A 14,050-nucleotide genomic window follows, 5' to 3' on the forward strand; every position below is an offset into this window, starting at 1 on the left:
CAATTTTATTTTTTAACGACATTTGAACATTTTAAGCATTCAACTTTTTGTATTTGATATTTTTTTTAGTTCAATTTTATAATAATAATAACTTGAATTAAATTAATATGTAAATAATTAAGTTAAAATAATTAATGAGATTAATAGGTGTCCCATCTTATATTCATTTACATATAGGAATAGATATGCATTTACAAATTATAAGTTTTCTTTTAATAATAGCATATATTACTTTTAATAGTTATATTATTATTATTAGCAATTAGAAATATATTTTTAATTTTTTTATCTACTAATGAGATTGTAATTTTAAAAAATACTCTAAGTATTTTAATTTTTAAATTTTTTTTAGAACTCTAGTTTTTAAATTTAGATTAGATTTTCTCAGCACATTTTAAGTAACAAGACTTATTTAGTAGATAATAAGCTCTAAAAATTATTTCTACAAAAAGAAATGTTCTATCCCAAGCCCACTAAGAATCTAACTTTCTAACTTTCTCTATTGAGTCCCACCCGCAGCCTAGGCTTAGCTGTGTTGGGGAAGCCTCCTTCTTTGAGGTCTTAAGTTCAAAACTTGCACTGTTCAATACAAAATAAAAAATAAAAAATTCTCTATCAGTGTCTTGGTCATTATTTTACAACTCCATTCTTGTGCGAGAGATATGTTATGTGATGGATTAATATAATTTAAGTTTAACACTTCTATTTTTGTAAAATAATAATAAAAAAATTGGTTGTATGTTAAAAAATATTATTTTAAAATTTTGTAAGTAAATTTATTGAAATATTTTTTTCTTTTACTATATTTTAGATAATAGAAAATCTTAAAACAAAAACTCTAACACAATATTATTAGTTTTTTTTTTTTAGTTAAATTTTTTAATTGAATAATTGAGAAGATACGTATGATCAAACCTTTGGATGCACACTGTTAATAATTTAATATAATTATTAAACTATAGATTTTTTTTTGGATTGGTAAACTACCAAAGCCCGAATTAGTTATTATTATTTGTTATAATTAATTATTTTTGTATTAAGTGAATTCGAACCCAAGACCTCCGAAATGAGAGACTCATAAGTTACCGTTGTGTTGTAGGCTCTTGCCTAAGAAAACTATAGAAATTATTAGTAAATTGTAACAATTTAATATAATTATTAAACTTTTGTGGATTTGTATTATCTATATAATTATTAAACTATAGAAATCTATATAAAGATGTAAAAATCCATTGTAACATATGTATTAATAAAATTACGAAAAATATAAATAATAATATTTATATATTATCTATTATGTTATACAAACTATAAACTCATGTTAAAATTTTATATATATATATATATATATATATATATATATATATATATATATATATATATATATATATATATATATATATATATATATATATATAATTTATTTTAGATATATAAACTTAAAAGATAATACAAATAATAAATAAAATAAAATAAGTTAAAAATTTATTAGAAATAAAAAATAAATACATGACTATTTAATCTTTTAAAAAATTTAGGCAAGAGCCTACAACACAATGGTAAATTGTGAGTCTCTTATCCAAGAGTTCTTGGGTTCGACTCTTCACAAACTTAATAAATAAAAATAACTAATCACATCACATAATAATAATGAATCTTGGCTTCAACCTCTTATCGATTAAAAAAAAAAAAAAAAAATTTAAAATTCTTAACCTTTACATTCTCTCAAGAAAAATTACAAATGAAAAATGAATAACTTCACTTTTCACTATCATTAAAAAAGGGCTTGAGCCTTCCATATAAACTGGGCATGATTTTCAATTCTGGCACAATAGGTACCATAGTTGGCTAAACACACACAAGCATGTATGGGGATGGTATGAGCAGGTATGGCATGGAGGCATCCAGGGAGTTGAAATAACTCCCTTGGTAGCCGATGCCCTCTTCTTGGGGATTTCAAGCCATATCATGGGCATATCTAAGCATTTTTTATGGAAAACATGTTCTTGGGGGAGGAAAACATCAAGTTTTTTACCCTTGAATTTTCAATTTCGGGTTTACCATTTGCAATGCATGAAACATATGTAAAACACATTATCCAAGTGCCATTACACATTTTAAAAACTCAAATATGCATTGCTCACTCTAGGAGGGTCTTTGCACATTTTAAAAACTCAAATATGCATTGCTCACTCTAGGAGGGTCATGACACATTTCAAGTTAAAGACATTTACATGTTCTTAGTTCAAAAACACATTCTCTTGGAGCATTTGAATATTTACATGCAAATGGGATATGTTTGCACAACTTAAGTGATTAATTAAGCACACATGTTTATTTAATTTTTGAATAAATATCACTTAACTGAGTTAAAAATAATATTTACACTATATAGTTAATATATAATGTGCAAATATCATTCAAAAAGTAATATTTGCTAAGATGTTTTGAATTAAAACTCAAAAATTAAATCAAACTATATAGTTAATTTAGTCACTTAAGTGAAAAATTAAAAAGTAACTCAAATTAAAAATATAACATAAAGTGCTCTATAGTTACTTTAAGTGAAAAATTTAAATGCTAAAGTAACTTAAAAACATAACACATAACATAAAGTGGATTTAAGTTATATTTTTCAAATAATGTATGTCAACTTTAAAATATAACATGATAGTTTTAAATTGTGTGGTTGCACTTGGAGAGTCCACCTTTTGGACACTAAAATGATCATATCTTTTGACTACCAAGTCCAATTGAGCTCTAGTATAGATTGAATCAAAGGGTAAATCAAAAGCAATAACTTGAGCAAAGTTGAAAGACCAAAAGCTAACAAAGACACACTCAAAAATGAGAAAAAAAGATGTTAAAGGCTTCAAAAATCAAGCACAGGCTCAAAAAACAAAAAAGGTAAAAAGACTTACTGAAAGCCTTCAGTAAAATGATTCATTATATCAATTAGGTTCAATTGGTTGATCAATATTATCCAATTAAATACTAAACCAACTTAGAGAAATGCAAAACTAAGTTGATACAGACAGCATGTTGATCATGGTACTATGTGAGTTATATTGAACATTGATTGTCCCCACGCACTTTGGACTAGACATTAATAGGGGATATATGGAGACACTAATACTTCTACATGCAAAAGGTTTCACAACAAAATTTGTTTTTCTGCTTGCAGATGCATATTACACACTCTTAGATAAGAATACTTTATAGGAACTTGAGTATATCATGAATTTTTCATGTTTTAACAGATTAGAGGTTTACCTTCCAATTTCTACTTCTTACATTGATATACCATCTAAGTTTTCAACATATTTTTTTTCTTGATAAACTTGACATTGACACATTCGTGCCTCCTATTCATTTAGTACATGAAATTAAACATGGCTACTTGGATTTGTACCTTGCAAACATGTCAAACTTGTGTGTGGGGTCTCAAATGAAAATCTAGAGGATTATTTTGAAAATGTTCATGTCCTCTTTATTGGTAGTCACATTAGTGTTATCAACTCATCTTCATCTCCCATGCAACTTATTCTATGCAAGTTTTTATAAAGTTCTAGATTGTCACCTTTTACATTGATTGAACATGTATCTAATTATTAGATATTATCATCCTACATGGACATAGTAACATTTGAGAAGCTTCTAGAGACATTTGGAATCCCACCTCTTCTAGTTTATGGGAATGACTTCTCAAATCTCTAATGGACATGTTTCTTCCTAGGGGTAGAAATGTTATTTGTGAGTAGTGAATTGTATGCTTTGTCTTCAAACCTTCATCATTGGCACATGACTTCTTTCTTCATATGAGATATTTACATTCTCTCTCTCTCTCTCTCTCTCTCTCTCTCAGGGGGGACATTCCTTGTACTATTGTGACACAAGTAGTCTTTCAAGGGTCACATAGAATCAATCTTATTTCCTTCTTTGACTAGTGCATTTATTTCATATTCTTCCCGTTGAAGAGGAGATTTTCCTTTGTGGTTTTCTCATTTTTCTCTAGTTATGAGAGATTGCATTGTTTGTACATGGGTAACTTGTTTGGCATTGTGGCCAAGACTCATTCATGCATTTATCTTAGTTTTTTCCAACGTCTCCCTAACTTAATCATTGAGGGGGTGGGGAGATGGGAATGAGGAGGTTGGATTACTTAGGACATTATTTAATTAATTAAATAAGTAGGTCCTTTATTACTCTAATTACTTAAGCTAAACTTAAAAGTGTTTCTAATTTTATAATATTGATCTTTATTTAACACATATTTTCTCATTCATTAGGATGTGGACACCTACCATGCCCTCTTTAAATGTTTCTAAACAATTTGCATACAAGGTTTAATCACCTATAATTTTGTAAATATTCATTATATTCATTGCAATCTATCAAATTCATTTATACGTTAGTCTCAATATCAGATTCCTCTTAGTATCAATTCTCTCTCAATATTATATAACATTGATCATGGTTTTCCCTCTTCATTGCAATAGGTGTTTTTGTTGTAGGCAATTCATGGACTTGTATGGTTGAACAATAAACTTTTTTCATGGCTATTTGAATTGGTTAAGTTAATGCTATCTTGAATGCTTATTTGGTATGAAATCTTACATTTTTGTTCTCTTATTGTAATTGTGTTGCTAGATTTGTGGAATTTTTTTTTTTTTTTTTTCCCCATAATTGCAGAGTTGATTAGTTTGGTCAAATGATTGTTTGTAATAGATTGTTTAATTTGTGTCTTCTTCTTTTGATGATTTCATTGGTAGCCTTACAACTTGTTTGTGTTGAATACAAGATGAAGTGACTAATAGGTGGATGGTTGAGCTTGATGGATTAGACATGTGGCATTGGCTTTTGTTTGAAAAGTATTATAAGATTTTTGTAATATACGTGTTGCACACTTTAATGGAATCCTATATGTATTAGCACTGCCAATTCATAATAAGTTGTGTTGAAACTTTATTAATATGCTTTGACTTAAAAGATTATTATTATTTTTTTTTTTGGAAATCGTAAACATATTACATAAAATATGTGATGTGTACAATATGTTATCATATTCGTTTATTTTTTAAATAAAGATAAATATTAAATAGTTAATGATGCTTCACTTTCAAACCCCACACCCTCAACTCCTATCTCCCTCGCTTAAGACTCCACTCCACAATTAAACCCTTTTGGGGAAGAGCACAAGTAATCGAATGCGTCCCAACAAGTGTATGAAGCCACAATTTACCCTCCAATTACTAATTTTAAAAGAGCTCCAAAAATGACAACATATGTACTAATAGTTGATCATTTTTACCTTTTATGATTATTAATTGACCCATTTGTGGACCACTATTGTAACATTTCTACAGGACTCCTAAGACATTTGTTCATAAGTATTGATAATTTGAAGTGAGCAATATTTGGTGCATCTTTCAATGAATATTAGGCGACACTTTAAAATAAGCATTTTTTGACCCTTCTGTGCTTGATGATCTTTGCAAGAAACTTTGTTAATATGAAGAAGTCAAATTATATTACTTTTTAAGATTATGATATTGCTATCATAATTTAATTGAGTAGTTTTTAGGTTGAACTCATTGACCTATATTTCATGAGTAGTGATTCACACTAATCCATCTCTCATAAGAATAAATAGAAAACTCAGCATTCATTAAATCTAAATGACTTTAAAGCCGTCAATCACATTAAGAAACACCTTATCAACGTATACATATTGGTGCTATTCCCCTAACACTCCCACACTTAATGAGAAGATAAAGTTATACGAATATTAACCATCCGCCCCGAACCAAAAAATAACTTGAAAACACTGCCCTCAAAAAATTCTACCGTCCGTGCCATTCAGGGAGCTGTCTATCTGTTTCCAGAATTAATTAATTAATTTATAAATCATAGAGCTACAGCTCTATGATTTATAAATTAATTAATAAATTCTGGAAATTGTCACATCTGGTGCAAATCCTCTGCTATTTAGCCACGGGCGCCATTCAGTGTAATACAGTGCCAAACGCTAACAGTTGATGCAAACTAAGCTTCCTCCTCGGCTTATGGAAGAGACCAGATTAAGGACTTGCGGAAAGTAAAGGGTGAAGCCACAATGGCTCGTGTATTGTGCAGGCCAATGCTTCTTCCTACTCTTTTTAAGCTCTCAGTCCCTCATCCTCTTATTTCGATGGGAAGGCCTTTCTTTAAACCAAGACAAATAAATTGGAATGTCAAAGCTAATATATGTTGTGGGGTTGGTGAGAATGGAAATAAACACACCCCCAAAAATCACGATGCCCAAAATAAGAAGGTAAAGCAATGTTTGTATCAGTTTCCGTTACTTGTTTTGTCCATAGTGAAGCAAATAGGGTCAGACCTTGAAAAAATGTTTTCCTGTAACCTGCAGAAGTATACTTGCTTAATTTGCGAATATGAGAGCTGAATCCCCAGCGTTTATAAACTTGGATAATTCCATTGGTAAATGTGCAGTTGCTTGTTTTGTGAATATGTTAAATAAATTCGCGGTGTTCATAAACTTCGATAATTGCGTATGAATTAGCACAAGCATATGTAAAATAAAATGATAAGATTTTTTACTTATTTATTTTGCAAGAGGACCAACTTAGCATAAAAGTAGTTGTAAATATTTGTCACATGGGATGGGAGAAATGATGATACATTAATCAAACTTGGCAAATCTTATAGAGAAACTAATGCTTTGAAAGTCATCCTTTTGTCACAATTCCTCCTGATTTAAGACTAATCTGATTACAGCCTAGTACCTATTCATCTATGTTAAGTAGGCAAAGGTTTGTATTGGTGTTTTCGATTAATTTAAAAAAGACTTTGTAAGCTTAAGCCTGTATGATTTTTTCACGATCATCATTATGCTAATAATACTTTGCTAATTTATGTTGGTGATAATTACAGAAAATATACACATTTAAGTAAAAAGTTTATTCTGATATCTGCTCTAGTAAGTGAAGTATGAGCATAAAGCTCAAAAATAGCTTCATATGGAGGGCAAAATTTCCCATTTGATTTTTAACTTCTCTTTAAATCCAAGTCCTGCTTATTTTCTTCTTTTTTGTTCGAATAATAGTTGGGCTTTTCTGTAATTAGGCCTTTTATTATTTTCTCCTTTGGTTGTTGAATAATTTTTCTCCTTTTTTGTTCCAATCTTCAATATTTTTAAATTTTCTTTGTCTTTTTTCTGTAAATTTTCCATGAAACTGATTTAATTTAGAAAAGCATATCTGTCTGCTCCAGGTTAAATAGTTTAATTTTACTATTCCAAGATGTCTCTACAGGAACTACTGCCTTTCACAAACAGTGGATAGTGTCTGACACACATAAAATATCCTTTTTTACAAGTCATTCCTCCTCCTCTGCTTATCATCACACAATCCTTGTTTGTCTTCATTGTTCTTGGTATAGTTTAATGTAAATACTTCATAATCCTACCCTTGCCAATGAATTATGCCATCGAGAGAATTTGTATCATCCTCCAAAAATGACTGTAACTCCAGTATTCCTTCGTTGCGTGGCTCCATCGAAGGGGAATCTGAATCTGATGAATCCAAGGAAGCTAGTTAGTCACTGACTGTTTGATTCTTCAAATAAGTTATATATTCAAATATTTTCAAACCTTGTTCTTAATGGAGATTGTATTCTTGTTCCAGTTATGGTTTCAAAATTCCAACAATGCATCATATGCTTTCTTCCTTAATGAAATGACCACAAATTTCAATAAAAATGCCTGGGTTCCAATAATTACTTTTTGTCCCATTAAGCCTCCAAGTACCTTAATCTCTTTCTGATCTGCACCTACTTCTTGCAAAGCTGAAGATGAAATGGCTGGCTTACGAAGACTTAAGCGTCTGATGGAAGCATGTTCGTACCAGACCGGCCAATAATGATTGTATTGTTGAGATTCCTTCCAAGCATCTCTATATTCACTAATGTTCTTTTCTCCAACGTGTTGAGAAGTAGAGGTTTGATTATTGGATCTTCATTCTTACCATATTTCAGTTGGGCCATAGCATGCACCATCTCATTCTCCCTCAATACAATAGCATCTCAAGTATAGGAATAGTTTATAATAAGTTCTCTACTTTAATTGGTATTGTCATCTGCTTTTTTCCTCTAACTTTACAAGCAATTCTTTTATCCTTCGATTATAAGCTGGTATGTTTTTGTTTTTTCTTTGTTTTGTATTTAGATTTTTGCCACCATTTCATTATCATCATGAAGTAATTTAAGCTCTTCTTTGAAGGCCTTCTTTAATCTTTTCCATGTATTTTAGAGGCTTGGTCAATTTTTGTATACTAGTTAATCGCCACATCTTGCAAGGTGTCTGGCTACAATTGCAGCCAAATGCTTTACCATCTTGCCCATTTTCTGTCCTGATTATTTCACAAATCTTACAGTTCCTAATAGGAACCTCCAATCCATTGCTTGCAAACTAGGAAAACGTTTACTTTTCTCCAATGGGACTTGCCATGATTTTGTTCTAACTTAAACCTATTGTTTGAAACTTGTCTGCAAGGGAGTTTTGAATTGGATGTTGTGATGCTTCTCTTGCACTCTTGCTCGTATAGGAATCCTCAACTTTTCCCTTGGCTTCAATCTTATATGCACTTGTTTCACCTTTATATTTTCTTTTATACACCCTCTGCTCGGTTTTCTCTTCCTTGATTGACAACCTTTCAATGCCCCAAAGGTAACTTTCATACAATTCTATGAAGGACTATGACTTTATTTAATGTCCCTTTTTGTAAATGCCCTAGTTTTTGCCCTAAATCACAAATTGTTAGTAGAACAAGAAGTAGGAATAGAATTAGTAACCACATGTACTCGGTTCAGATCTTGCAACATGTTAGGAAATCATTTTCCACAAAATAGATCTTCCTTATTAGAGACATTAAAAGCAATGATCATTCCTACTAGAATTGGGAACACTAAACTAATCGTAAAAATACTTTTAATTTATTAATGGAACCCAACCATAGGAAAGCTAGGATAAGGGGCATTATATAGGGTGCCTTAATAAATCCTCTACCCTAGGTCCAAGTGTGGATGCCATCCCTCTTGGCCTTATGTGGCCCTTTCCATCCATATGAGGGGGCGTAACTAGTGAGGAATTTGGAGCCCATTAACCCTCTACCTTAGGCCCTAGCGAGGATACCATCCCTCTTGGCCTTATGTGGCTCTTGCCATCTATATGAGGGGGTGTACCTAGTGAGGTGTCCATAATCCATTAATCCTCTACCCTAGGCCCAACAGTGGACACCATTCCTCTTGGCCTTATGTGGCTCTTGCCATCTATATGAGGGGGTGCACCTATTGAGGCATCTATAATCCATTAATCCCCCACCCTAGGCTCAAGAGCAGATACCATCCCTCTTGGCCTCTTCTGGCGCTTGCCATCCATTTGAGGGGGTGTAGCTAGTGACTCAATGAGGAGTCCATAATCTGTTAGTCCTCTACCATATTTCCAAGAGCCGATATTACCCCTCTTGGCCTCATGTGGCTTTTGCGATCCATATGATGGGATCTACCTATTGAGGAGTCCATAATCCATTAATCCTCTTCCCTAGGCCCAAGAGCCAATATTATTCCTCTTGGCCTCATGTGGCTCCTGACATCCATTTGAGGGGTTGTACTTGTAGACACCCAAAAATGGGTAGACTTGTGAGTTCAAATTTAATGCACTAATTACTCTTCTATGAATTATGGGTTCTTAAATTGTTAATTAATCATCTTATTTCCTCTAAAAAAAAAAATCTTGTCATCATTTAATCATTCACTAATTTTAATTAAATAATTAAGTTTATTTAATTATTTAACCTTTTATTAATTGATCATTATTATTTAATTAAATTCAATTCCCCATAATTTAAATAATAATAACTATTAATTATGCAATTTAACTAATTTATTCCTATTTATTAAATTAAACTCTAAATTTAATTCAGTCTCTTCCAATTTCAATATCAATTTTTGATTAATTTCCATTGAATTTCAACTAATATCATCTTTCTAGTTCAATTGAATTTTAAATTCAATTAAAGCTTCTAAAAAACTAAAAAATCAAAATTATGAGTAATTACGATTTCTGAAAATTAGAAAATTGTCAAATTGAAAAATTGTTTTTTTGAAAACCCAAAATCAGAAAATATTTCAAAGTTTCCATTTTCAATTTTTGGAAACATTATCTCTCCAAAAACTGGAAATATCTCAGATTTTATCCTCTGTCTTTTTTAGTTTAAAATTGGAAACTTTCCAATTATTTCTCTAGTCTCTTTCGTCCTTGTCCATTGATCATTATTTTCCTAGATTGATTTCAATCGTTTATGGATTTCCTGAAAATCTATATAAACAACCCGCTGTAGTCTGAATAAAGTAACTATTGTGCTTAGTACTTGTTAAAGCTTATTCGGGTTGGGCAATTAGGAGGTGAGGGAATGCGTCGGTTGGTTCGCTCAACCAACTGACCCTTCTATAAGTACTTGGAATATTGTCAATGTACTCATGATGTTTTTGGTATGAATAAATAAACCATTTCCTCGTCCATTGGTATTGTGGTATTAAGGTGCCTTCTATGTTTGCTTTATTTATATATCAATTACATTTCTCTATATCATTTGCATTACTCCGTGAACTTGAGTTGTATTTCCATTCTACATTTTTGGCACTATTGCCTAAGTTTGAACTTGAAGGTTGACAGGATGGAGTAATGGGAAGGCCCTTTCTACCACTTATACAAGTAACAAATATTGATAGAGAAGAGGAAATAACCAGGGAAGATTATTGACATGCGATCTGGTGACAGCCTAGGAAGTTGCGGTCGAATAGTACATACAAAGGGAAGCCCATGAGAGAATGGTTCTTGAAGGTATGATACGCGAAGAACTTTCGATGTCACCAGGGGTGTATGATCTACTGGGATAGATTCCTTTCCTGTTGGCACGCAACTGGTTACGTGTGGAGGAAGAAAGAGCAGAGACAAAATAAAAAAGACACTAAACCAATTCATGCCATCAATTCCAAACATATATCTGAGGTGGGTACTAGGAGAAGAAATCGAGGAGGAAGTCGCCTTGAGCACACTATGTCTCCAATAACGAGAGGAGAGATGTCATAACTTGAAGGTAGGACAAGGGGATTCCACCAGAATCCAAGAGGGGTTGATTGAGCATACAATCAAAGGTATAGCCAATTTGGTCATCGTGCAGACACCAGGAAGGAAATTAGGGCACAAAAATCTAGAGACACCTACACGAAGAGACCTTAGACAGGAGCAAAGTCTTGGAGAAGAGGATACTTCCGGTAATCAAGAATCAGAATCAGACTCCTTGTCGAGAGGGAACTTCTAGTTAGGAGGAGGTATTCCATCGAGAGGGAGTTGTCCATCAAGAGGAAGAGTTCCACTGGGAGGAAGTGTTCTGTTGGGAGGAAGTGTTCCATCGGGAGGAGGTATTCCATCGGGAGGGAGTGTTCTGTCGGGAGGAAGTGTTCTGTTGGGAGGAGGTATTCCATCAGGAGGGAGTGTTCCGTCGGGAGGGAGTGTTTTGTCAGGAGGAAGTGTTCTGTCAGTTGGAGTTTTCCATCGGGAGGAAGTGTCCCATCGGGAGGAGAGTGTTCCGTTGGGAGGGAGTGTTTTGTCAGGAGAAAGTGATCTGTCAGGTGGAGTGTTCCATCGGGAGGAAGTGTTCCATTGGGAGGAAGAGTTCCATCGAGAGGAAGAGTTCCACTAGGAGGGAAAAAGGCCAACATAATGGCAATAGACAAACAAAAATTGCTGAGGTTCACAGGGGATGGCTCGGAGGACCCCGCGCGCCATTGTAAAACATGCATAACCATATGGCAAGTCGATGGAGAAAACGACGCAGCTGAGTGGCTAAACGCTTTCCCTACCACACTAAGGGGTATAGCCATTGACTGGTATACCAATCTGGAGGCAGGAAAGAAAAACACATGGAATAATATCCGCACAGCTTTGAGGAAGAATTCAAACTCTTGAGAGATGATGATGACATAGTAACGAAGATTTCTAACACAAGGCAAGGGAAGAGTGAATCCGTTAAAACCTACAGTAGAAGACTAAAAGAGCTGATAGGAAAACATGACAAACAAGCCTGCAGATGGACTAAAGAAAAAATGGTTCATTGAAGGATTAACACCATCCCCTAGGAAAAAGATGAAAATAGTCCCACCATCAACCTTGGGGGATGCGTGTACTCGTGTGATGGACATAGAAAGCCAGAGCAAAACTTCCAAGGCAAGAAGGCATGGAAGTGTGAGTGAAAGTTCAGAAGAAAGCGAAGATGAATCCAAAACCACCTAAGCCCTGAGAAAAGACTTGAGGCGATTAATGAAGGAAGTGGTAGGGAGTAAGGAAGAAAAAAAAGGAGGGAGGGAGCTTTGTTGCACCGACTGTGAAAAAGAAGGCCATACAAAAGGAGCATGTCTAAAGAAAGCATTTTGTGAGATTTGTCAGGTTTTGGGGTACACAATTAAAGATTGTCCCTACAATTTGAAAACGCAAAGCGCCCAAGTATTCTTTACCCAAGGAGAGCAATCTACACCACCCTCCACCCCTCCAAAGAATACAAATACAGAAGCCTCACTAGGAGGATACATAAATAATAGAAGAGGAAGTAATAATAATAGCAACAACAACAACAATAACAACACACTGCGACGAGTAATCCAACATGATTCTAAGGGGAGACCTATGATCCAATGTAGAAAGTGCAATGAATGGGGACATTTTGCATGAGATTGCCAGGACCGAGGAGGACAAAATGGAGGAATGCTGTGTAAATGGTGTGGGCCAAGCAATCATGAGGATGCAAAATACTCGAGGTAGAAGGGGGCAAATATGTTAGACATTGAAGATCCAAAAGGCAAAATTTTTGTGGTTACGAGGATGCAAGCCAGAAAATTAGCCTATCCAGATGCTACTACGGAGATGGAAAGATTTCAGGAAGCAAAGGAGGACATTCAAGATAGCATGGGAGAGGAAGGGAAGACAAGGCCAGAAAAACCTACTTCAGGTAGGGGTGTATCGAATATTGTGAAGCAAGTACTAGAAACCACTATCCTTGTGAAAATTTTTGATTTATTGGAAATGTTACCCTAGTTATAGGTAGCATCAACACAGGGGGCAAGCCTAAGAGGGGCAACTTCTAAGAAAGAGTAGGAAGGAGAAGCATAGACAGAAAACAATACCCTATTCTCTATAGGAACGGGGACAACACCAGCCGTAGTAGAAATGGGGATATTAGGGTGCAAGCTTTCAAATACTATCGTTGATGGAGGTTCCAGTATAAATGTTTTATTTGAAGAAACGTGGAAGGAAATAGGAAAACCCACACTCTAGCCACTGATATTTCAATTAGTAGGAGCCGACCAACATGGAATAAAGAGTATAGGAACCTTAATGGGACAAAAAGTCACAGTCAACACTGAACAATTTTTCCTAGATTTTGTGGTCATTACCTTGGAGAAGAAAGGGTATGATGCTTTATTAGGAAGAGGATGGTTAGTTACAACAAAAGCCACCCATAATTGGAAATGGTACACTCTATCTATTGAGTTTGAAGGAAGAAAGTACATCATAGATCTCAAGAATCAGTCAGTATGTTAGGACCTAGCATCAGACTCTGAAGGGGAAGACTATGAAGGGATGAAACCAAATGAGGAAGGAGTGCTCAGACGACGACACAAGTTCCCTGAATGTATTATTCCACTGGCAGATGGGAAGCTATGAAGTTTTCCATGCAAAATGTAATATGCTGCAAATACAAGATTTCGAGTCGGAAGAACGATACCCGGAGGGGTACACGAAGTATAAGGAAGGTGGGGCAACCCTCAACAAGACACCTGCACACATTTTTGAAAAAGAGGTGGAATACAAGGAGGCCAAACTCCAAACTTTAAACTTGGGAGAAGTGGATCAACCCAAAGAGATTTTGATAAGGAGAGGAGTCGTACAAGAGGGAGTAATAGCCGTACGAGGGAGAGTAGCTGTACAAGGGAG

At 34.0% G+C, this 14,050-nt stretch overlaps 1 protein-coding gene across 11 annotated transcripts in view; it reads left to right on the forward strand.

Annotated features, from left to right (window-relative positions):
- The first annotated feature begins 5,993 nt into the window (after positions 1-5,993).
- Positions 5,994-14,050, forward strand: part of LOC149576818 (Tetrapyrrole (Corrin/Porphyrin) Methylase) — a 272,690-nt gene continuing 264,633 nt past the window's right edge. For 9 of the 11 annotated variants that reach the window (XR_016362336.1, XR_016362333.1, XR_016362327.1 and 6 more), the window contains exon 1: positions 5,994-6,313. Coding sequence is in view for 2 of the 11 variants with exons in the window: in XM_089820217.1 (XP_089676343.1) it covers positions 6,116-6,313 (198 nt within the window). In the remaining 9 variants the exon portion in view is untranslated. Of the gene's footprint in view, positions 6,314-6,409; positions 6,481-14,050 lie in introns of all 11 variants that reach the window. The other 2 variants (XR_016362339.1, XR_016362340.1) reach the window with 1 other exon arrangement.

This window comes from Cupressus sempervirens, chromosome 1, assembly GCF_028749045.1.
Source record: "Cupressus sempervirens isolate cs-2001-9-10 chromosome 1, ASM2874904v1, whole genome shotgun sequence".
NCBI classification, from domain to species: domain Eukaryota; kingdom Viridiplantae; phylum Streptophyta; class Pinopsida; order Cupressales; family Cupressaceae; genus Cupressus; species Cupressus sempervirens.